General features: G+C 44.9%; 1 protein-coding gene across 1 annotated transcript in view; it reads right to left on the bottom strand.

The window, feature by feature from the left end:
* Positions 1-1756: 1756 nt before the first annotated feature.
* Acaa2 (acetyl-CoA acyltransferase 2) overlaps positions 1757-26057 on the bottom strand; it is a 30060-nt gene continuing 5759 nt past the window's right edge. Inside the window, exons 2-10 of the mRNA XM_021150693.3 lie at positions 24694-24860; positions 19143-19271; positions 18237-18353; positions 16619-16766; positions 13487-13662; positions 12798-12927; positions 6837-6907; positions 3946-4100; positions 1757-2112 (exon numbers count right to left, since the gene is read on the bottom strand). Of these exons, the coding sequence (XP_021006352.1) occupies positions 2028-2112; positions 3946-4100; positions 6837-6907; positions 12798-12927; positions 13487-13662; positions 16619-16766; positions 18237-18353; positions 19143-19271; positions 24694-24860 (1178 nt within the window). The 3' untranslated portion in view covers positions 1757-2027. The remainder of the gene's footprint in view (positions 2113-3945; positions 4101-6836; positions 6908-12797; positions 12928-13486; positions 13663-16618; positions 16767-18236; positions 18354-19142; positions 19272-24693; positions 24861-26057) is intronic.

Below are 26057 nucleotides of genomic sequence, written 5' to 3'. Positions count from 1 at the left end.
TTTAGATTAATTGCATTGGCATAGGAAGTCTCAGGAACTCCCATCATAGACAATGACCTTGGTGGCTTGTTGGAGGAGTGAAAGCAGACAAAAATGGAGGTGGGAGCTCCTGGGAAAGGTAGATGCTACTTATTCTTCTATTGCTGTGACAGAACACCATTACCAAGGCAACTAATTAAAAAAAAAAACATTTAATTTGAGGGGCTCAGGGTCCTAGTTTTAGAGTTCATGGCCATCATGGTGGGGTACATGGCAGTAGGCAAAACCAGCTGAGAGCTTACGTCTGATCCACAAGCACAGGGCAGCGAGAGATAACTGGAAATGGGCTTTTGACACTTGAGTCTACCCTCAGTGACACATCTCTAAAAAGCCCACATCTCCCAATCCTTTCCAAACACTACCACCATCTAGGGATCAAGTATTCAAACATATAACGCTATGGGGTCCATTCTCGTTCAAGCCAGCACAGTAGTCCAGGCAAGGGGCTCTTGAGGCCGACAGTCTTGAGACATGCCCTCAGAAGACTTGACAGCACTTACTGCTGTGTGGGGGAGAGAGTGGGGTCCAGGGGATTACCGGGGTTTCTGGAACTAAGAGGAACTCAAAGGAGGCACATAAGTGGGGTCTAAAAACAGCCACTGAAGCCAGGTGTGGTGGCACACGCCTTTAATCCCAGCACTCGGGAGGCAGAGGCAGGAGGATTTCTGAGTTCGAGGCCAGGCTGGTCTACAAAGTGAGTTCCAGGACAGCCAGGGCTATACAGAGAAACCTTGTCTCAAAAAACAAAAACAAACAAACAAAAACCAAACAACCCCAGCTACTGAGCAAGGCACACTTAAGATGTCTATGAGGAAGGTCAAGGGGGCAGCTCCATTCTGGAGCAAGGGAGAGATTGGTACTGGGTTGTAACTAATAATAGTGCCTCACTCGACATCTGTGAAGTTGGTGATGGCTAGATAAGACACACGCAAAGGAATATTTACCGCTAAAAATGTATAGAATTCCGACACATGCTACAACAAGGGTAGATCCTGAAGGTGTTACACTAACTGAAATACTCAGTCATGAAAGGACAGTGTTTGGGTTCACTCATGAGCTTCCCAGAGCAGGGAAGCATGCAGAGACTGAGAGTAGAATGGTGGTTGCTCGGGACTGTGAGAGGGGAATGGAGAATCATTTCTTAAAATGAGAACGGGAGCTGGAGAGGCATCCCGTGGTTTATGAACTCACTGCGCATGGAGAGGTCCAGAGTGCTGTTCCAGCACCCACAAAGGACAGCTCACAACTGGGTATAACTTCAGCTCTGGGAGATCTGATGCCCTCTTCTGGTTTTTGAGGGCACCTGCACACACATGCCCATACCCAGGGACACATGCACATAAAAATGACTCATTTTAAGAATAGAAACAGTTTCAGCGGTACAAGATGAAAGACTCCTGACAGTAGGCAGTGTCGCTATTGGCACAGTCCTGTTAGTGTCCTCAATGCCACTGAACTGCACACTTACAACCCGGTACAATGAGACACCTTACGTAATTAAAAAAACCAACATGAGGGCTGGTGAGATGGCTCAGCGGATAAGAGCACCGACTGCTCTTCCGAAGGTCCTGAGTTCAAATCCCAGCAACCATATGGTGGCTCACAACCATCCATAACAAGATCTGGTGCACTCTTCTGGTGTGTCTGAAGACAGCTACAGTGTCCTAACATATAATAAATAAATTAAAAAAAAAATAAACAACATGAAAAGGTTAGCTGGAATTAAGGCAACATTTATTCAGTTTGTATTACTCCATGGAAGGCATACAGTGGTGACGACTGACAAAGATACCATTTCTCTTAAGGCCTCCGATGGTTGGTGTTTTTATTCTAACACGTCAGGCAAGTATGAAGTAGACAGAACCCAATGCATCTTGCCTCATCAAGGCTTGGTCAAATACAATCACTGTCTCAGCAGGGCTGACTCGAAGGTCTCCTGTGTTCCGTGGCCTGGCCCAGTAAGTGTGGGCAGTGTGCTTGTGATGCCTTCAGGCTGTGTTCTGGATGATCAGGGCGATGCCTTGGCCACCTCCAATGCAAGCCGATCCCACTGCATACTTTCCACCTCGACGCCTAAGAAAGGATAGAAAAGTCGCTACTGGGGCCAATAAAATGGCTCAGCTCAGTGGGTAAAGGAACTTTCCACCAAGCCTGATGACTTAAGTTCAGTCCCTAGAACCCACGTGGTGGAAGAAGAGAAGCATTCCCCTGCAAGCTGTCCTCTGACTTCCACACACATGCTGTGTGGCATGTGCAATTATATATGTGTGTGTGTGTGTGTATTATATATATATATATATATATATATATATATATGCATATATACATATATATGCATATATGTGTGTATATATATGTATATATGTGTGTGTATATATATATACATACATACATACATACATATATATATATATATATATATATATGTAATTGTAACAAAAGTCCATATAAAAAGAGTTAGATTAGTTAATTAAACAGTATTAACATTCATTCTTAACTAGCTCATCTTCCAAGTCCCTTCCCCAATCCTTAATTTTGGTTTCCGGTGACAACAGGTGAAAGAACTCAGAAAACAGAATATTCCTACTGAAAAATAAGAAAATCTCTCTCTCACTCACTAACTCACTCACTCACTCACTCACTCACTCACGGGAGACAGGGCACTGGGGACAGAGGACAGGAAGCACACACATGTGCAGAGGAAAAGCAGCCGGGGCAGGAGGTCATTTATCAATGGGGGTGGTGAGATGGGGGAGGGGAGGGTGAGAGGACGGGACACTGTATCACTTTAGAGTAAATGTAACTACTGAAGTTTGTCTGCTGAGGGAGCAGGTAATTAAGAAAGGGATGGTGTCCCAGTCATGAGAATTAGCCGGCTGCTTCCATCCCCCAGCCTTGACCTATGACCTTGAGCATTGTTTTTCGTGTCAGTCACTGATTGCTATCCTGTAAGGCTTGCTTGGTGACAGAAGCCCTGGTTCACACAGTTCATTTGCTTCTGACTCCTAACAGAACCCAATGCACCCAAGTGTACAAAGCCAAGAGCTTTTCTACCCACACTGGAGAGTCCCAAACACCCAGGTCACAGCGAAGTAAAAAACTCAGCTTGCAGAGACTGCCAGTTTGCTCAGGTTTCTTAAACAATAGCATCTAGGTCTGCATCTTCTCGGAATTTTGATTTATTACATAAGTCACTACTGCTGCAGACACTGAATGCAGAGCCACTGAAGTGGGGCCTCGTTGTTGGGCTCCGCCTGGCACTGGGGTGGCCGATGTGGGTGGCTCCCTCTGAGCCCTCAGAGTGCTTGTACAGTGCGCACAGCAAACTCAGAAGTGCAGGGCCGAGCCGGGCGTGGTGGCGCACGCCTTTAATCCCAGCACTCGGGAGGCAGAGGCAGGTGGATTTCTGAGTTCGAGGACAGCCTGGTCTACAAAGTGAGTGCCAGGACAGCCAGGGCTACACAGAGAAACCCTGTCTCGAAAAAACCAAAAAAAAAAGAAGTGCAGGGCCACCGCAAACGGACCAGCTCACCTGCGATGCCCACTGCAGAGTCTCCTAATCGGAACCCGTGCGGGAATATGAAGAGAAAAAACCATGGGATCGTGCTGAGAAAACCTCATGTTATTTATTGTTATTTAAAAGAATGCCAAATCTGGGGCCTGGGGAGACGGCTCAGTGATTAAGACCACTGGTTGCTCTTTCTGGAGAACCTGGGTTTGATTTCCAGCACCCACACGGCAGCTTACAACCATCTGGAACTCCACCCTAAGGAGATCCAATTTCCTCTCTGCATGGTGCCATGGTACAGGAACATACTTACAGGCAAAACACTCATACACATGAAATAATAAAGAAATACCCCCCCCCAAGTGGCACATTTAAAATACATGATTTCCGGCGAGTACCTTAACTCATGAACCAGGTGTGCGGTGATTCTGGAGCCAGATCCGCCCAGCGGGTGACCCAGGGCAATGGCGCCTCCACTCACATTGGTTTTGCTGGGGTCAAGATCCAGGGCCTTCTGAACAGACAAGAACTGAGGAGCAAAAGCTTCGTTCACCTTAGAAAAGGGAGAGAACCCACAGGATCGTTATCCACAGGGAGAGAACCCGCGGGATCGCTATCCACAGGGAGAGAACCCGCGGGATTGTTATCCACAGGGAGAGAACCCACGGGATCGTTATTCACAAGCTAGGTTTTAATGGGAAGATCTAGTTGTGTTGACGGCCGTTTCCCATCTCTTCCTTTTGAAATTAGCTCATGATGTTATGTGAATTTATCTTCAGTCACTCCATATAAAGATGGTAGATCCTCAGAGGTGTGCGTGTGTGTGTGTGTGTGTGTGTGTATGTATGTATAATACCCTCTGTACACTTAAAATTCCATGACAAAGTTCAAGTCATTTTTCAGGTTAAATAAAGTCATAGTTAGTAGGTGCTTATGTGTACACACAGTGAGTATGGCTAAGTGGCTACTATTGTTATCCAGTTTTAGGAGAGCCCACTTTGCAGGAAGACACTGGTTGACAAGGACCCTCGCCACAGCCTAAGGTGTAGGCGGAACTCAGTACTGTTCACACCAGCAGTACTGTTCACACCGTTCACGTTGCCGGCTGCCCATGGGAATGGCTGAAATGAGTTCACGGCATTGCGTGTTCACATGGCCTCTGCTCAGGAATCCTATAAGAAACACTGCAAAAGCGGAGCTGTGACAGTGTGGGGATCAAACCGATCCCATTCTCTTCCCTACCAGGTTTTGTACTCTCCCATGATGGGGTCTGATCCACTATTGCTCTGTTTTATATAGTGATTTTCAAGGAGCTACGCTGGGATCTCGACTACACCCTGGAAGCAGACTCTAGAAGTCCAGGAGTAGTGGGACGGGCTCTGTCCTGATTGTAAGTTCAGGGTTGAGCACAGGCTGCACAGCACTGCTCTAGCCTCTAGCGCAGTGGCTAAGTGTGAAGTCAGCGACTTAGAGGTAGCTTGCTGATTAAAAATGATAACTAAGCAGCCCTCTCGAGGCTTAGAACTGAAAGAAACTGAGGAGAAATATTTATCTTTCCTAAAACCTGGTCTCTAGAGCGAGAGGTTATCACAGAGAAAACCAGTCATGTGCCCAGTCCTCTATTAATCTGAGATTCCCTTCATTACTTAGCTTCTTAATGCTACATAGCACAAGTGTAATTATCTCCAAGTCTCAAATGTTCCCCAAATATGAAACATATTGTCTGTCATTAAGAATTTCTTCATTGCCCTCTTGATAATTAGCATTAACTTGGTGTTTTATTTGTTTGTGTTTGTTTCTGAGGTGGTTTCAATGTGTAGACTAGGCTGGCCTGGAACTCACAGAGATCCTCCTGTCTCAGCCTCCCCATTGCTGAGGTTAAGCTGGTTCCCTTCTTCTTCTTCTTCTTCTTTTTTTTTTTTTTTTTTTTTTGGTTTTTTGAGACAGGGTTTCTCTGTATATCCCTGGCTGTCCTGGAACTCACTTTGTAGATCAGGCTGGCCTTGAACTCAGAAATCCACCTGCCTCTGCCTCCCAAGTGCTGGGATTAAAGGCGTGTGCCACCATTGCCCCCCGGCTCCTTTCTTTTAATTATGCTGAATGCTAAGGTCTTCTGCTATTAGCATTTTTAAACGGCACTCTTAGGGCAAGGGTGTAGCTCAGTATGGATCATGTACTTTGCATGACCTGACCGTATCCTTCGAAGATTAAGACATTTCAGGACTTTAACAAGAGAAATCAGAGTGCCTGACTCACTCAGAGGTTAGGGAAGTGGGGCTGGGGAGATGGCTCAGTTCACACTGTGCAAGCTTAGGAACCTTAGTTAGCTCTCCACACCCCCTGTAAAAAAGCTAGGGATAGCAGTACATTTGTGTAATTCCAGCACTGGGGAGGTAGAGACAGGAGGATCCCCTTAGGCTTGCTGATCAGTTTATCCAAATCGGTGAGCTCTGGATTTAATGAGAGTCCTTGTCTGAAGACAGTGACGGTGTACTCACATACATGAAATAAAACTTTAAAAAATATATATTAAAAAAAAAGCAAGGTAGAAAGTTATAGAGGAAGTTGCCCAGCATCAACCTGTGCCTACACATGCATGCACACAGACAGACACAGAGGTGGCGAGCCTCTGGGGCTACTTGGCAGGAATCTGACATTGGCCAAGGACAAGGAAGTGGACTTCAGGCGGGAATCTGACATTAGGGAATGACAAGGAAGTAAGTTCAGGCAAGAATCTGATTTTAGGGTGGAACAAAGAAGTAGGCTTCTGGCATGAAGATGCCTTTGGACTAGGACTGGGAAGTAGGCTCCGATATCTTGATCATCCTGATAAGCCCTTACAAAACAGAGGTCTCTGGAGCGACTGTGGGACTTTGTTTACTGTCTTGCTTGTTCCTTAACTATTTGTTTGTTGTCTTGCTTGTTCCTCTTTGAACTGCTCGCCCTTAATACTTGCATGTAGTTAAAATTGTATGAAAGTGGATTGGGGAAAAATAAACCTGCCTCAGCCTCAGAACTGGCTGGGGTCATGCTGCAATGTTGTCTGTCTTTTTTCTTTTTAAGCCTCACTCCTGTGCTGGAGAATCTGTTGACTGATGAGTGGGCTTGGTCACACAAATCACAAAAAATGGGCAAAACACTTTAATACAGTGGGAGGACATACCAAACCAACATACATAGTCAATACGTATGTGGGTGAAGAATGTGGAAAACTTAACAGTATTAAAACAGGGAGAGGGCTGCAAGATACCAAGGTGTGCCATGCACGCTATAAAAGAAAAACACTTACGTCTATCAAATCCATGTCTTTAAGACTCAGCCCAGCTTTCTTCAACGCTCCATTGATAGCAGGGACTGGACCTATATAAGAATAGAGTCATTAGATAGAAATGTAGGTCGTTTGTTCTCTTTAAGCCAGGTGTGTGGCGTATAATTGTACTCCTAGCTGTCAGGAGGCTGAAGTGCATGGACCATGATACCAGCCTGTTTATACAGTTAGAGCTTACCTCACAGAACAAACCCCCTTCTGTACTATACAAGGAAGAAATGACCACATAGTAGGAAGGCAGACAAAGGTGAAAAGCTGACCGCAGTTGATGGTGGGTAGGAGACCCGAGTTAGACAGTCTAGCTGGTTTTCAGACTTTGAGCTGCCAAAGGGGCCATATGCAGGATTTATAGCCATTATAGATTACACTTGGTCTCAAGTAACCGGGCATACCAGGTGTTTGAAGGTGGAAACTATAGCGATTCACCTGGGAGAAGGTGTCTGAGGGAAGAACCTGCACTGGCTGGTTTTGTGTCAACTTGACACAGGTTGGAGTTATCACAGAGAAAAGAGCTTCAGTTGGGGAAATGCCTCCATGAGATCCAGCTGTAAGGCATTTTCTCAATTAGTGATCAATGGGGAAGGGCCCCTTGTAGGTGGGACCATCCCTGGGCTGGTCGTCTTGGGTTCTGTAAGAGAGCAAGCTGAGCAAGCCAGGGGAAGTAAGCCAGTAAGTAACATCCCTCCATGGCCTCTGCATCAGCTCCTGCTTCCTGCTCTGTGTGAGTTCCTGTCCTGGCTTCCTTTGATGATGAACAGCAGTATGGCAGTGTAAGCTGAATAAACCCTTTCCTCCCCAACCTGCTTCTTGGTCATGATGTTTGTGCAGGAATAGAAACCCTGACTAAGACAGAACCATTTCTAACTCTGCTGGTAGGTGGGGCAACACAGTCCCAGAGGTCACGAAATGCAAAGGGACCCAACCAGGTCGCCAAAAGGAGAAAGGCTCCCTGGTCTGCTGATCTCCAGCAACTGGTTGATATTTCCCCAAAAGGTAAAATGAGAGATTATTTAGATCAGGGTAACTGTAGGTGACATGATGTTCAACACACCGATGTCTTAGAATGGAGAAGAGAGAGACCTAGCAGACAGCATGTAACAGCAGCTGCCTCAAGTCTGCCTTTATGAAGGACTTGAACAGAGAGTCCAAAATGAAGCCTTTTTCCTTTGAGTACTCCTTAATAATACTGTTAAGTCAGGTGTTGTGTCATAGCAACGAGACAAGTAATAATACAGACGCTGGCTGGGGCTGCCACTGTGATAAATACACCTGACCACGTGCTTCTCAGGCCTTTGGAACTGTTGTTTTGTTTTGTCTTTTGGAGACTGTGGAAAGATTTGGAGCTCTGTTCTGGGATGCCACTGAGTGCTGCAGACAGAGCTTGATGGCCGTCCTGGAGGGTTCTAGAAGAGTGCTGGAGCACCTAGTGGAGATCTGGCTCCTGTGGTTTCAAAATGGGACTCTGCAGAACTGGGCTAGGAGCGGTAACTCACAGAAGTGTAAACAGTGGAGCATCTGGCTCCTGTGGTTTCAAAATGGGACTCTGCAGAACTGGGCTAGGAGCAGTAACTCACAGAAGTGTAAACAGTGGAGCATCGGTTACCAGCATGATGTGTGTGGTGTGTTTGGTGTGTGCTGTGCATGGTGTGTGCAGTGTGTGATGTCTTTGGCCCTTCACCACTAGAATGAGACACCAGGAACATTAGCTTATAAAGGTAAAAGGGCTGAAACGCCCTTCAGTGGAAATGAACAGCTGATGGTGGTGAGAGGATCCACTTGGCCTTCAAGAACACCAGCCTGTCTGCCTTAGTGTGTAGGTTAACTCTAGGCTAACATAGTCCATTGTGTACATTCTCTAGGACATAACCAGGTCCTTGCCTCACCCCTCTGGAGAAAGTACTCTTCCAGACACTCTTGTTTATTTACTGAGGCTCAGGAAGGTGTAGCATTCTTAAACAAACAAGACCCTATTTCTAGTTCTGGCTCTTAACCATTGAAAGCGTTGGGCCTTCTGGCTCCTCCTTGAGTTTCAGAGTTAATAAGATGTTCCCTGAGAGCTAGAGGGATGGCTGCTTGGTTGAGGATTCTTGACCTGACCTTTGTCCTTTTAAATACTAAAGCCATTTATAAAAATGAAATCAAATAAAGTTAAAGTCTTTCCATTCAGCTCCGCCCCATCCACCTCCATCCTGTCTTCCTCTCAAACTCCACGAGCAGGGAGTGTGTGTCCCTCTGTGTGTCCGCTCTGTGTGTCCCTGAGGCCTTGCCAGTCCTGCCAAGTCCTGGTTCCTCCTTTTTCCTGGCTACAGCTACTCTGCAGGGCTGTGAATGGCAACATGTGCAGAGTTGAGGAATTGCTGTCCTCACAGACCGGACTGTCAAGCCAGCCCCAGTAGCAGCTCAGCATCCCGGCTCTCCCTGCTTATCACTAGGATTCTGCACTTCAGGACAGACAAGCTTGAAGGTGACACAGTGACTCAGGCACCTGACCCCAAGAGATACTTGGCATGGATAGATGGAGAGTGGCACTCACTCAAGCAGTCAGGCCTTGGATTTGAAGCAAGAAAAAACATTTTCTTGGTTCACCAGCCTGCTAGTGGTAACCCATTAAACCCTATTAAATGACTTTAAACTGGAAAACAAGTATTAAAAAGATTGACACCTGGGCTGGTGAGATGGCTGAGAGGTTAAGAGCACTGACTGCTCTTCCAGAGGTCCTGAGTTCAAATCCTAGCAACCACATGGTGCCTCACAACCATCTGTAATGGGATCCAATGCCCTCTTCTGGTGTGTCTGAAGACAGCTACAGTGTACTCATATAAATATATAAAATCTTTTTTTTAAAAAAAAAAAAAAGATTAAAACCCTGTGGTTTTAATTTGGAAGTTCATCAAAGTACCTAAGGAATCAGAAATCAAAACCGAAAACCTCAGATTACAGACCTACTGAAACAGGGTCCCCAGGGGTTGTGCATGACTTCTGAGGAACACTCAGGGTAGGGACAGTGCTGTGACCAGGCTGTGACATCAATGCCATTTCAATGCCACAGATGGTCCGGTTTTCGGGTTACCTTCTATTTCTAAGGCAAATCCCTTTTTGCTGATCATATGTAGCTTTTAAGTCCACAACAACAACAACAACAACACAACCCAAAAAACAAAAATCAAGCAAACAAAACAGAAACCCCCATGTCTTTTTAACAGTATCAAAGTATCAAAATGGTCTGCAGTTGCTGACATAAACTTGATCTATAATAAAAGATAAAAAGGTCTGAACAAGCCGGGCGTGGTGGCGCACGCCTTTAATCCCAGCACTCTGGAGGCAGAGGCAGGCGGATTTCTGAGTTCGAGGCCAGCCTGGTCTACAGAGTGAGTTCCAGGACAGCCAAGGCTACACAGAGAAACCCTGTCTCAAAAAACCAAAAAAAAAAAAAAGGTCTGAACATCCAGGCTTGTTTCCTAGAATTTCTTCCTAGAGGGAAGGAAGCTTGTCCGAAGGACTTGGCTGCCAGCACAGCCGGGAGTTGCCTCAGTCCCCCCAGGCAGCTGTCATGGAATCACCTGAACAGGACCTGCAGTTCTGACTTGGCAGCAACACATTATCCTCTTTCCATCTTGATAGCTGGCTTAAAAACCAAATCAAGGAGTCAAAAAAGGCCATGCTCACAGAAAGCTCTCTGGCTCTGTCAAGAATCTGAAATCCACACCGTAAGGCAGGCTTTTGCTTGGGACCTGGAGTCACCGGTGGAATGGAAGCAAAGCCATGGTGTCTTAGTCAGGGTTTCTATTCCTGCACAAACATCATGACCAAGAAGCAAGTTGGGGGAGGAAAGGGTTTATTCAGCTTACAGTTCCACACTGCTGTTCCTCACCAAAGGAAGTCAGGTCAGAAATCAGGAGCTGATGCAGAGGCCATGGAGGGTGCTGCTTACTGGCTTGCTTCCCCTAGCTTGTTCAGCCTGCTCTCTTATAGAACCCAAGACTAACAGCCCAGGGATGGCACCACCCAGTGGGCCCTCCCCTGTTGATCACTAATTGAGAAAATGCCTTACAGCTCGATCTCTTGGAGGCATTTCCTCAAGGGAGGCTCCTTTCTCTGTGATAACTCCAGCCTGTGCCAAGTTGACACAAAACCAGCCAGTACACATGGAGTCTTATGTCTGCAACGAGCAGTTAATTGGCTATTTGTTCCCTTAAAGGCAGTTGATCGGAAATACTCAATTTCTCGCCACTGGGGTCAGTGATGAAGGTGTTTGCTGCCAAGCAGGAGGACTCCATTGGACCTCCAGACTCCACAGGGTGGAATGAGAGAGCCGACTTTCAAAAGTTGTCTCCTGACCTTGACATATGTGCAGTGATTTGTGTGTATCCATTGGTGTTTGTGTGCACACCCACACTTGAGCACAACTGTACATGGGTGCTTGAGCATGTACAAACAGACACACACCGAGTAAATAAAAATTAAAAAAAATTGCATTTCCTGAAGTTCTTAGTGTCTGCGAGTATTTAGTATAAAGTTCTCTCTCTCTCTCATTGGGGTCTTGCCCTGGCTGGGCTAGAACTTGCCTCAGTTTCCCGAGAGTTGGACTTACATGTACACCACCATGACCACCATGCTTCCATGTTCTCTGTCCCACTTTTTTTTTTTTTTTTTTTTGGTTTTTCGAGACAGGTTTTCTCTGTAGCCCTGGCTGTCCTGGAACTCACTTTGTAGACCAGGCTGGCCTCGAACTCAGAAATCCGCCTGCCTCTGCCTCCCGAGTGCAGGGATTAAAGGTGTGCGCCACCATGCCCGGCTCTGTCCCACTTCTAATTAATACAAATAAGTAGCCTTGGCTACTTATTATGTCAACAGTTCCCACCCCTCCTTTAGGGCTAGCCATCAGACGCTTGCCCAGTTCACGCCCACGCCGCAAGAACCAGGGAGTGCTGCCTTTTTGAGGCAGCCGCAGGCTCTGCTCACTCTGGTCTGCAGCCACACAAGCTCTCCATCTCCTCGTCTACCAGGATGTCTTACTGGAGCTGCAAGCTGGGAGGACTGCTTGAGAGTCATCAGTGTCTGCGGAGCTGTGACACTGGCTCCTGAGCTGCCTTCTCTAGTCCGCCTCATGACTTCACTATGCGATTCTTTTTCCTTCCTTTCCCGTGGGGCTGGGGACCAAACCTAAGCCACTGGCTTTGCAAGGGCTCTGCCACTGAGCTACAACTCCAGTTTCCTCTATTTTCTGTGTTGATTTTTAAATTTTATTTTTATAATTTTTAACTATGCATACATATGTGGTCTGTGTGCGCACGCGTGTGTGTGTGTGTGAGAGAGAGAGAGAGAGAGAGAGAGAGAGAGAGAGAGAGTGTTGTGGATATGTGTATGTGTACATGTATGAGTATGTATGTGTGGGTGCATGTGTGTGGGTGTGCATGTATGAGCATGTGTGTATGTGTGTGTGTGAGAGAAAGAGTGTGTGGATATGTGTATATGTACGTGTGCATGTATGAGTGAGTATGTATGTGTGGGTGCATGTGTGTGGGTGTGCATGTATGAGCATGTGTGTATGTGTGTGTACGAGTGTGTGCCCACAGAAGCCAGGAGAATCAGGAGGAGCCGGTATGACAGGAGCCGGTATGACAGGCAGTTATGAACCACCTGATGTGGGCCCTCTGCAAGAGCAGTGTGTACCTGTATCCACAGCAACATCTCTCTAGCCCCGCTGTGTGACTTTTAAATACCTCAGACGGACAGTATGCCTATGAGAGTTCACATGGTCTTGCTTTTTTTCTGTTGTGTGTAGGACAGTTCTTCATAAAGATGATCTGACAGACTGATCCCCCCAAGGGTCTTGATTTCGTTACTTTCCTAGGACTCTGAATGTCTAACACCCCCCCCCCCCCCAGTAATACCACAGAACAGTTCTCATGATAAACTTACCAATACCCATGATAGCAGGATCGCATCCGGACACGAAGTAACCCACGACTCTGGCCAGGGGTGTGAAGTTATGTTTTTTGACAGCATCTTCGCTGGCTATGATGACGGCCCCAGCACCGTCAGACACCCCCTTAGAAACAGAAGCAGGAGATTAGTCAGTAAAGAAGCTGGTTCATCAAGGTTGGAGCTAATGGTGAGTTAGCCACAGGGTAGGACAGGGCTGGGCCCGTGCAGAAGAACCACTGGCAAAGTGAGGGATGCCACTGACAGCAGTGGGGGGCGGGGGCTTCAGAGATCACTTAAGCATGGGGTAAAACTTCACCAAGGGACCACAGCAAAGTATGCAGAGAAGGTGGGTCAGAAAGTTTGACACCAGATATGTGTAGATGTAAAAGGACATCTGGTGACCTGTGTGAGAGAGGGTTGGTATGTGGTATGAAAAGTGGCGACATAAGCCAGGAGGATTTCCTTGTCATTGCTCCGAAAGGGTGAAGAAATCAGATTATCAAGGTCCCTAGCTATAAGATTTTGTATTAGTCTATGAAAACTCAAATTAACAAAATGGTAAAAGCTACCAGTGTTAAGTTAAACAACTAAAGGCTAAGAAGCGTCTAGACACATCTGGAAGAGACTTCCCAATCATTTGGAAGACCAGGCTGGGAAGAGTGTGAGCAGATGCAGTAACACACCGAGGCGTTCCCTGCCGTGACTGTCCCGTCTTTCTTGAACACAGGCGGAAGCTTCTGCAGTTGCTCCAGGGTGGTTTGGGGTCGAGCGTGCTCGTCCACTTGCATGGTCTGTTTGCCTTTCTTCGTCTTCACCTCAATGGGTGCCATCTCCTCATTGAAGTAGCCAGCCTCATTAGCTGAAACAGTAAATGCCCATCGTCAGAGGGAAGCTCCAAGAAGATACCAGGAGATCATGTTTGTCAACTTCTGATCTGTTCAGGGGTGATTCAGTTCCTTCCTCCTTGGCAAACTGCTTTCTTATTGGAACAATAAACATACCTACCAGACCTTTTTGAAATTACTATTCAGGGTGTGTATGGGGTGGGGGCATGGTGTGTGTGTGTGGGGGCTTGTGTGTATATGTGGGGTGGGGACATAGTGTGTGTGATGGGTGGAGCATGCTGTGTATAGGGGTGGGGAGGTGGGGAGTGTAGGGGGTGGGGCCATGGTGGGTAAGGAGTGGGGGCATGGTGTATGTGTGTCGTGTGTGTGTGTGTGTGTGTGTGTGTGTGTGTGTGTGTATGTGTTGTCAGCGAACAGCCTCTGGTGCTGGACCACTCTTCCCATATTGCTTGAGGCTGAGTCTGTCTCTGTCTCTGTCTCTCTCTCTCTTCTTGTTTGCTTCTTTTTGGGGGTATATCGGTCCAGTTGGCCCCTGAGCTTTTGGGGATTCTCCTGTCTCTGCCTCCCATCTTTCATCGGGAATGTGAGGACTGCAGATGGCTCTGTCACTCCAGCTTATGTGGGTTCTTGGGATTTGAACTCAGGTCCTCATGCTTGCACAGCAGACATTTTAACCCCTGAGCCATATCCTGAGCTCCTACTCTGACTTTATTATTATTAATTATTATTGTTATCCTTTTATAATTATTATTAAATGTCTCCCTTATGAGATGCTAGACTGACAGCTGTCTTAGATATGGTTGTAATAGCATTAAATGCATTCAACTTTTTTTTCTTTTGGTGAAAAGGGAAATAATTAAACCAAGTTGCCTATGCCATCCAACACTTGATGGCTGAACCAGTGATAACCTGAAGAGATGGTAAGAGGTGTAACTTACATGAGTATATGTAACATTCTTACCTACTGTGGAGCTCTAGGATTAGGGTGGACAGGAGTCATCTACCACTTAAGCAACAGCGTTGGTCAGGAAAAAATACTACTTTAGTGTGTGTGGTGTGTGTGTGTGTGTGTGTGGTATATGTGTGTGTATGTGTGTGTGTATACATGCATGTTTGCAGAGACCTGAGGTATCCTGTTCTCACTTTCTGCCTTGTCCCCTGGAGAGAGGGTCTCTCTCTGAACACAAAGCTTACTGTTTGTTCTGCTTACACTGGCTAGCCGGCTAGCTCCTAGCAGCCATCTGTCACTTCTTCCCGATCCTGGGGTGAGGCTATGCTCAGCTTTTACACGGGTGCTGGGGATTTGAACTCAGGTCATTGTGCACGTGTAACAACATCCTGAGCCACTTGCCAGCCCTCCACCTGGACTCTGAGATCACTTTTTAGTCGGAAAAACAAAGTCAAAAAAGCCTTTCCTTCTCTGCCTTTATGTAGTTTGATGATTCCTATTTGAGAAACAGGAAGGATCACTTTTATTATCTCTATTTTATAGGTGTTCTCTGAATAACTGAGGTCAGATGCCTTCTCTACGATGGAATTAGAAATCCCAGACATGACCTGGTGGCCTCTGGACAAGGAGCGTCTTAGAAATAACTGAGAAACTCAGATGAGTTGGATGACATCAGCTCCATCCTACTTACTCCTGTGAATGGACCAACATCAAAAACAACCCTAGTCCACTGGATTACAACTAGAATAGTTCACTTAGGCTCCTTTTCAGAGGACTAGCAAGTCTCTTCGAGCTGTTATTGATAAGTCAACAGCTGCCCTGCTGCTCACTCTGCAGGGAAGTGTGTACCATGAGGCTGTAGCATGAGGGTTTTTCTTGGATGAATTAACCCTGAGTCAGTTACAATGAAGAGGAGAAGGAGACATCAAAGGATGCTCAGCCAGCCTCCCCCAGCAGCAGCCGGTCCCCTATCTGTATGATTAGGACACGGACCATGGACAAGGCCAGTTATCTACTGGACTAGAATGGACTATAGTAGCCTATTGTTTCTGCAATAAGGTAAGTCAGGAAAAATACCAATTATTTTTTTTCTTTACTTGAGACAGGGTCTTACTTTGCAGTCCTTGGATTGCCTAGAAATTGCTATGAAATCAAGGCTGGCCTGGAACTCACAGAGTTCTGACTGCCTCTGCCTTCCGAGTGCTGGGATATAAGGCATGCGTTATTGTGCTTGGCTACGTTATTTTTGATATGACTTTACAGTTGGCAAACAAAACAAACAATACTACCCAAAAAGAAAAAAACCCAAACCCTTCCTCCACTGTTGTACTGAGCAGTCCCCTCTGGTGTGGTGAATCAAATGCCTCACTATGGGAAACAGGACCAACTCAGGACAAAATCCCCACATTCGCATTGGACCAAGTGACATTACACTTTTTCTTTCATTAGATTTAGTTATTAACTTATTACCTATCTGTGCATGTGTGCCTATGTGAGTTTCTAGGCACCAAATGCCCACATGTTCCCATGGAAGCCAAAGGGCATGAGATCTGTTGGAAACTGAGTTCCAGGTGGTGGTGAGCCACCTGACATGGGTGAGGGGACAACTCTGGGTCCCTCTGCAAGAGCAGGAAGCTCTCTTAATTGCTAAGCGCGCCTCAGCAGCCCTAAATACTACTTAAAAATATTTAATTTTTAAAAATTTTATGTGAATATGTTTTCTCTGTATGGTTCTGTGACACACGTATGCTGTGCCCATGGAGGCCAGGAGAGGGATTGGCTCCTCTGGAACTGGTCATCCACGCAGCAGTGAGCTGCCATGTGGGAACCAAACAGGAGTTCTCTGCAAGCTCTCAACACTCCTGTTAAAAACGGCACTAACTTATTTCAGAAGAGAAATCCCACATGAAATTTTCAGTAACAAGTAGTTCTGAAACCATGAGTTTTAAAAACACATTACTATATGACCACTGTGCCCTTCGGGATGTCCCTCCCTTGCGTGCCCTTCTTTCTGTACCTACCAGCTTTCCACCTCTGCTGAGACTGCAAGGCGTATCTGTCACAGTCTTCTCTGCTTATGTTGTATTTTGCGGCAAGGTTCTCTGCAGTCATTCCCATGGGCAGCTTAACATGTTGATCCGTTAATCCTGCCCACAAAGTATCTTCCAGCTATAAGGACATCAGACAGTGATGTGTTAAAGCATTCTCTTTGGAAGGAGCATGCCATAATTTCTTTAGATTTCTATAACAATCACATTGATTATTTCCAATCATATTTGATACTTCTAAATTGGGATAATATTTTATGTAATCCTTATCCTAGAAACTAGATTTATAAGGGATAAGATTTAAAGCAATGTCTCTTTAATGAAGCATCAGAAATTGCACTGTCATGCATTCATATACAAGAATTGGCAGCCAAACTTCGTAAAACATGAAAGTGATGCTTCTGGTATTGATTTTAAATAGACTGGATTGTTTAAAATTGAGTTTTACTTTCCAAAAGTTATGTTTATGCTCTAATATTGCAAAAGGAACTTAAAAATTATGGTTAAATTGCTATTGTTCCATTGGCTGCAGTTTGCAGTTTGATCACAAGCTCAGGATTCTTAACTCACCCATATTTTGTAATTAGGATGATTGCAAGAATAATAAAAGTTAAAAACAGCTGTGGCCAGTATGGGCCTGCTGCCCCTTTTATACAAGCTTTATTGGATACAGTGATAGAAGCAAAATTTAACACCCAAAGATTGGAAAGGAGATCTCAGTGAGAATTTATTTGGTATGAAACAGGCTCCTGATGAACTGTTTCAGGATTTTGAGGATATGCTACTAAAAACAGCTGGTGGCTAAAATTCTGGGACACTGAAAATCTAATATTTAAAAAATATCCAATGTCTCACAGGTCAAATGTATGTTTTATACCACTCTACACACAGAACTGTAAGTGTACAAGAGGGGAGTGAGGAGTTTACTCCTCAATCGCAAGTGACTGCTTTGGTGAGAAGTCCAACTCTGGCACTTAGATAGGGTGTTTCTTCAGCCCCATGAAGCAAACGGTCATGTGGTCTGGAGGGAAGAGCAGGTGCTCAGCTTTTCCAGCCCTGCCCTTCAGTGACAGGTGCAGCCACCCAGCTTTGCGTGTGGGTGCTGGGGACTTGGCCTCAGGTCCTCATGCTTGCACAGCAGACAATCTTACTCACTGAGTCTCTGGACAATGCAGAGCAACACAGGAGGCCATTAGCCCTTCCTGTGAGCAGGGCGATGCATTATCCTCCTTTGTCATGGGTGCTGTTCCTATGGCTAGCTCTCAGAGGTGGAGAAACAGACACCGCCCCAGAAGCTGACCTCCCACAATCCACAGCGAAAGTCTAGTCCTAAGGATCACTCCTGAATCTACTTCTCTTCTTCCTCCACGCTCCCCATGGTGTCTTTGAGATGTGAAGTATAATCCTGTGTGGATTCAAACACTAAAACTAATGAGATTTGACATGGCCTGTAAATTTTAAACCATACAAATCTTGGTGCTATTCCATGAACAAAAGCTGGGTTCAAAGTTACTCTTTTCTCCCTTAAAATGATATATTATTAAAACTTTTTATATAAATAGAAGAATTTATATAAGATAATGGTCCAAACCTTGAGGTCTAATCCAAATTTGGTTCCGAAGCGCACGTTTCTGACACAGTAGGGGGACTGGCTCATGCTCTCTGTTCCTCCACACAAGACGACCTCAGCATCTTTAGAACAGATTTCCTGTTGAAAACAGACAACAAAATGCCTTCTACTTTATCCAGAGTATGAGTTGAGAAACACAAAGGCTTTATGAATTAGTGGTGATTTGAACAAATATTGTGTCTTAGTTTACAGTAACATAAAAATAAATGTTTAATGTTGTTGAAATGCTGATGTTAAAGACCCCAGTGGGTAAAGTGAACAGACCTCAATTGTGTGTGCCAGAGTAACATACCTTACATATTTTTTTCTGTTTTTCGAGACAGAGTCTCATTCTGCAGTTCACCTTGGCCGAGGAGGTGTGGCAAGCCTTTGCCTCAGCCTCCTAAACTCTGAGTTTATAGGTGCAAGCCATACCCGGCTCTAAGGACAATAATGCTTATTTAAATATTAATCTAAAAACCCCAAAGAAATACTAATCTCTGGCTTAAACACATAATAAAGGGCACATCGATTTAAAAATCACAAAAATCGGGGAGGAAGTTTTATTAATGGAACTGGTGAACTAGGAGACTCATAAAGAGATCCATTTCATTTTTTCAGCTCTTTCTTTCCATCTCTCAGAAAAGATACAAGCAATGAGCTTCTAAGAGGCTGGCACTGTGTTTAAAGTTAATTCTGGGAATAGGGACACCTATTTAAAGTATGTTGTCACACAGACCAAAGTGAAAACAGCTCACCCATTACACTGTGTCCGTGTTCATTACCTGGAGGCACCAAGGTCAAAAGCTGCAATGCCCTATGGAGGGGCAACAGTCCTCCAAATAACTATGAGCATGTTCAGAGAGTACATAAGAAGGCTGCTCATACCTGACACCCGCTCACGATGGACTGGAAGCCAGAGCCACAGAGCCTGTTGAGGGTAAGGGCCCCAGTCTCTGTCGGGACTCCCACTCGCAAACCCACATGCCTCGCCAGGTACGCTGCATCTGAAGAGCTCTGGAGAGGAAAAAGAATTTACTTCATAAGAAAGGCAGTAACAATAAAAAAAAAAAAAAAAAAGGGTGGAAATGCTCTTTTTACAGCCAGTCTAGCCAGTGAGCTTCAGACATAGTGAGGCCCAGACTCAAAACGTGACATGGAGGTGTGATGTCCTGATGTCAACCTCTGGTCTCAGGCAAACATACACATGTGCGCGTGTGCGCGCACGCACACACACACACACACACACACACACACACACACATGGGCAATATAAAATACCTTTTATTACATGAAAGAATCAAATAAATTCAATAAACCATGAAGAAATGGTCCACAGCAGTAAAGTTTTTATAGTGTTCACTACACTGCTCTTTTGTAGAGGTTTGAAATTTTTCTAAATGAAATCTAACAAATTTTGCACATTTATGGGTTGGCGGTTTAAGTGTTGGGTGGAAGGGGAAGGAAATTGTTTGAGCATCAGCCAACTCGGTGACTATTTCATTGTTTAGGGGAAATCATCTTATTTTATCAACCAATGGCATTGAGCAGATTTTAGTCAACGGGTATTCTTTTGTAGTCATTTCTCTTAAAATATCTTATTGTATGTATTTACCTCTTTACCAATAATGAAGGAGTTTATTTGAATATGTATATGAGAGTAATATATGTGCACATGTGTGCGTGCATGTGTGTATGTATTTGCATGTGTAGGTATATATGTGTATGTGCACATGTGTACTCATGCAGGGGCTGGAAGTTGACAAAAGGTATCTTTTGCAATCAATGCCCACCTTATCTACTGTGGTAGCATCTATTTCTTCAGAGCTCACTGATTTGGCTTCTGTAAGTAACCAGGTTGCTCAGGGGACCCCGCTTCTGCCTCCCAGGAACTGAGCAGGCCACCATGGCCACCTAGCATTCCCATAGGCTCTGGGGATCCAAACTCTGGCAGGCACTTTACCCACTGAGCCATTGCTCCAGATCATAAATGAAGAATTTTTTTTTTTTTTTGGTTTTCGAGACAGGGTTTCTCTTTTAGCTCTGGCTGTCCTGGAACTCACTCTGTAGACCAGGCTGGCCTCAAACTCAAGAGATCCACCAGCCTCTGCCTTCCAAGTGCTGGGATTAAAGGCATGTGCCACTACCGCCCAGTTGAAGAATTTTTACAAAAGAAAAAATACATACTTCCGGCCCCTGCATGAGTACACATGTGCACATACACATGTATATCTACACATGTGCATACACACACACATACACACATGTGCACATACATATACATATTCAAATAAACTAGTTCATTATTGGTAACTAGGTAAATAATCTGAGACACTAGGAAGAACACTAGGCTGCAAGTCCAGACCTGGGCTGAAGTGTGCACACTACGGTTTCCAGGCAGCACGGGCTTTGGTGTGGCCGCACCTGTGTTCAGGTGGGAAGGGTCACCTGCAAAGGGATTTTGCTTGCCTTTTATAGAGGCAGGGGCAGAGTAATTTTGATTATTCAAATAGTTAGACTGAGTTCAACTGAATGAAGACTAATTCTTCAGGCCTTAACATATGCGTTAATGTATTCCTACCTCCTGCTGCTGTTTTCCTGAGAATCACTTTCCTTTTTGTTTTATCTTCTCCATGGGCCCTTACAGACTGTCTCTGAAGTCAGTTTTAACCCTGAGACACTTAGGACTGTAGAAAAGCTTATTATAAGAGGAAGACACAGAACAAGATGTTTGAAAACTGGCATTCTGAGTGTGACTGTGCTCGACTGCCTTGACAAACTCAGTTATAAAGCAATAGGAAAGAGTTGGGCTTGATGGTGCATGCCCATACTCAGGAGGCTGAGGCAGGAGGATTGCAAGTTTAAAGCAAGGCTGGACTACACAGCAAATGTAAGGCCAGCTTGGGTAACTTAGTGAGATTTTGTCTTAATATAAACAGTGAGAAGCTCTGAGGATGCTCCAGCTCGGTAGTGCAGCACCTGCTTAGCACACAGGAGTCCTGAGTTCCCACTCTAATACAAGGAAAAAAATACTGATTTTTGGAACAGAAGCTCAAACACAACAAAACCGATACCATTTATCACTGGTACTGTTTATCAATGAAGCTGATACTATTTATCACGGATAGCATTCATTACTGATGCTATTTATTGATAAAACTGACACTATTGATCAATGAGGCTGATACTACTTATTGTGAGAGATTCCACCAACACTGAGACACAGCAGTAGAGTTTTAGAAGGAGTAAATCTTCTTAAAATAAATTCTAGGAAAACCCAAAACCAAATGTAGCCTATTTCAACTTTGTCTCCTCTAGTGTCTTTTTTAGTCAATAGCAAAATCTCCTGTCCCACCACCAAAATCAAAAGGAAGATGGCCTAATATTAAGGATTAATTATTGTCTTAGTTAGGGTTTTATTGCTGTGAAGAGACATCATCACCACAGCAACTCTTATAAAGGAAAACACTTCATTGGGGCTGGCTTACAGGTTCAGAGGTTTGGCACACAGTCATGGAGGGAAGCATGGTGGCATGCAGGCAGAGCTGGTGCTGGAGAGGCAACTGAGAGCTTTACAGGTGCGTCTGCAGGCAGCAGGAAGAGAAAGCCATGCTGGACGTGGCTTGAGCATCTAACCTCAAAGCTCGCCCCCAGTGACACACTTCCTCCAACAGAGCCTCCTACTCCAAGAAGGCCACACCTCCTAAGAGTGGCACTCCTTATGAGCCAAGCATTTAAACACATGAGTCTATGGGAGCCAATCCTATCCAAATCACCACAGTTAGTAGTTTAGACTCAGCAGGCAAATTTGAAAATAAAAAACGACCGCACTCTTTCTGCATCTGAAGATACACAATGATGACGGACAGAACAGAGGTTTAGTCTCAGCCTCACACCTTTCTGTGTCCGCCACTGTTCTCCTTGACCTGGCACAGTTCACATCGCCGGCATCTGATACGGTTTAACGTGGCGTGCCTCTGTAAGGCTTGTGTGCCAAAAGCTATTCTCAGAGAGAGTGGAAATCTTAGTAGGTGGAGCCTGGCTGGAGGAAGTAGGTTACTTTTTCACTTCCTTTTCCTCTTTTACTTCCTGGCCCCATGAGATGAGCAGCTGCCTCTGCATCTTCCTGAAGCCATAGTCTTGAAAGCAGAAAACAATGAAGTCAACTTAGCATAGACTGCAATGTTTGAAACTATGGTTCAAAAGAAATCCTTCCACAGCAGAGCATGGTGGTCTGTGCTTCAATCCCAGCAGAAGAGGCAGAGCTCTGTGAGTCTGAGGACAGCCTATTCTACATGGTGTGTCCCAGGGTAGCTAGGGCTATGTTAGAGAGAGCCTGTCTTTAAAACAAATTTTAAAAAGAAAGGAAGGAAGGAAGGAAGGAAGGAAGGAAGGAAGAAAGGAAGGAAGGAAAGAAAGAAAGAAAGAAAGAAAGAAAGAAAGAAAGAAAGGAAGGAAGGAAGGAAGGAAGAAAAGAAAGGGAGGAAGGAAGAAAGAAAGGGAAGAAGGAAGAAAGAAAGAATGAAAGAAAGAAAGAAAGAAAGAAAGAAAGGGAAGAAGAAAGAAAGAAAGAAAGAAAGGGAAGAAGAAAGGAAGGAAGGAAGGAAGGAAGGAAGGAAGAATAAGAGAATCCTTCCACCTCTAAATTGTTTTGCTCAGGTATTTGTCTAGATGGTTAAATTGTAGCATCTTAGAAAGACACAGAGCCCGGCTTGGTGGCACATGCCTTTAATCCCAGCACTCAGGAGGCAGAGGCAGGCGGATTTCTGAGTTCAAGGCCAGCCTGGTCTACAGAGTGAGTTCCAGGACAGCCAGGGCTACACAGAGAAACCCTGTCTCGAAAAACCAAAAAAAAAAAAAAAAAAAAAAGACACAGAATGTTATACATAGGCTCACAAGTCAGTGCGTGGGCACTCGCGCCATACACACACACACACACACACACACACACACACACGCCATCTTTTGTGTTAAATTATAATTTCTTTGATCTGCTTTGGATGCCTTACCTATAACAGCTAAACTATTTTTACTATGGTGGTTTAAAAGAAAATGAAGTGGTACAATTATAAGGGGTGGTCTTGTTAGAGTAGGTGTGGCCTTGTTAGAGGAAGTGTGTCATTGGGATGGGCTCTAAAGTTTCAAGTGCTCAAGCCAGGCCCACTGTCACCCTCAAGCAAGGCTGCCTGCTAATCTAGATGTAGATTTCTCAGCTGCCTCTCCAGCACCATGTCTGCCTGCATAACACCATGCTTCCGGCCTTGACAATAATGGGACTAAACCTCTGAATTGTAAGCCAGCCCCAATTAAATGTTTTCCTTTATAAAAGATGTGGTCACGGTGTCCTTTTCAGATGATGTCTCTAAGACACTAGGCAATCAGTAAATGGCTGTATTTTTTGAAGGAACACACAGCTTTCAACCATTGTCACTGGGATGATCTATTCTATAGACCACACATGCCAAGGTAGAGAGTAAGGAGGAGGCTCATTTTCCACAAGAAAACATGACCAAGCTCCCAGAAAGTGTAGTTGAGCTGTAATTTGGATCTAAAATGTCCACCAAGGGGTGTCTGTGGAAGTCCTGGTCCCTGACTGATGGTACTTCTCAGGGGTGAACCCTTTAGGAGCTAGGGCCCAAGGAGGAAAATATTAATCACTAGGGACCATGCCTTCAGAGAGTAGAGCCCTGGCTCTCAGGTTCCCTTTGCTTCCTGGTACTAAGGTGAGAGAGGCCTTCTCCAGGATACACCCCTTTCAGATGTGTTTTGTGGTTCCTCGCTGAAGACAAAAGAGGCAAGGGACTGTGGACAGAAACCTCTGAAACCAGGACTGAAAACAGGCCTTTTCTCCTCCAACGCTGACATCTTAGGCATTTTTTTTCCTTCAGGGACAGGAAGCTGACTAGCATGCCTCCTTAAGCAACACATAGAGAAAGCTCACGTCTTTCTCCCAAGTGTAGTAAATCTGCTTTTTAAGAAGCACTGAAGCGGGGCCAGAAAGATGCCCGAGAGATTGAGAGGACATGGTGCTCTGCTGTGCAGAGGATCTGGGTTTGGTTTCCAGCCACCCAAGTGGCTCACAACTGTGTCTAACTCCAGTTCCCAGGAATCTGATGCCCTCTCCTGACCTCCAGGGCCACAAGATACACATGCTGTACACATACATACATACATTATACATACATACATACATACAGGAAAACAGACAAACACAAAATAAGAAATAAAATACAAAGCATTGAAATGCATTCCAAGTTGGACAGAACATATGCTGCTCTGAGTTTCTGGCCTTTACTCTTAGAGTCAGAGTCACAAGGTCCCAAATTTAAAAAACCGGTAACTATTATCTAGTTCCTCATGACGACACACACAGTAAGGGAATTATTTTCAGAAAAAGACCAAAGAAAGCAATCAACGTGAACCCGCCCTCCCCACTCACCTGCATGACATTGCCCACGATGACACTATCGATGGTTTCAGGTGGAACTTTGCCAGCAAACAGGGCAGCCCTGGCAGCAAATTCAGTTAAGTCGGTGGCAGAGAAGTCCTTGAGAAGGCCCCCATAAGCTCCAAAGGGTGTTCGCTTTGCAGCAACGATGAACACACCTAATGTACAGAGGAGAGAATTGCAAGCAGTCACAAGTTAACCAACACCCCTTAATATGTTTTAAGTTATCTCTTCCATAAAATTGCATGGTAAAGGGCAAGTTCCAATTGGATAACTGAAGATATTTTTTTCGTTCAATAATGCATAGAACTAGTCGTGCAGGGTCCAAGAGTTACATTGTATCTGTTTGTTCCCCTTATACAACATTCTTACTTTGCTTACCATGCTAGTAACATCTGCCAACTGAAATGCCTTTTCTGTGTGCTGATCCAAATAATCTCTGAGCTAGAGGGCACGTCCCCTAGAAATACCCTGAAAATTGTCTGAGGTTCACGACCCACCTCATAAGAATTCCTTCTGGAACATTCCTGTCAAAAGGCTCTTTCTAACTTTTGCTAGGGAACTTTCAATAAGCAGCAGGCCCATAGACACATACTAAAATGTATGACTATTCTCCATGCTAAGCTGATTTAGATCAACCATCCACCCCAGTTCTATCCAAATGCATCTTAAGAGAGACAGACATATGCTTTCTAGAATATACACTGCTGAATGACTCACATATGCCACTGCTTCAAGTATCCAAAAAACCCACAAATGTAATTTTTGCTATCACTATCTTTTACTGTATAACAAGATGGGCAGATTTGGTTACCAGTTATACACAAACTCCACCTGCAGTTGGCTAATCTAAGAAATGGTCCAGACTTTCCGATTCTTTCCCCAGGTAAACAGAGAGCATCCTTGCTGGGGTCAAGATTATAGCTCAGTGGTAGAGTGCTTGCTTCACATGTGTGAGGCCCTGTGTTCGAGCCCAATAAGCCTGCTGGTCCTTTCTTCCCCAGCACTGAGATTACAAAGACACACCACTAAGCCTGCCGGGTGCCATTATCAACTGAGCCATCTCATCAGCTTCTCTCTCTCTCTGAATCAGTGTTCTTTACCTCCTAATGCTATCTTCCTAATTTCATCAGCTCTAAGTCTGATTTTGGTTCTAGTATGCTCTCATCTGACCAACCCTCTCACAGATAACAACAAAGAACTGTAGGTGACATCAAGCCACCAGGACAAACTGCTTCCGATGTACCAGTAATATTCAAGGCCTTCAAAGGCACCTGAATGCTGGCTATGCAAAGAGATGAGTAATTTTTTAAAATTTATTTTTATTGGATATTTTCTTTACATTTTCTTTACAT

The sequence above is a fragment of the Mus caroli genome, unplaced genomic scaffold (genome assembly GCF_978045245.1).
Source record: "Mus caroli unplaced genomic scaffold, Mus_caroli_1 scaffold_19, whole genome shotgun sequence".
Taxonomy (NCBI): Eukaryota; Metazoa; Chordata; class Mammalia; order Rodentia; family Muridae; genus Mus; species Mus caroli.
Note: the sequence above shows the minus strand (reverse complement) of the source record. Positions and strands in the feature narration are given on the sequence as shown.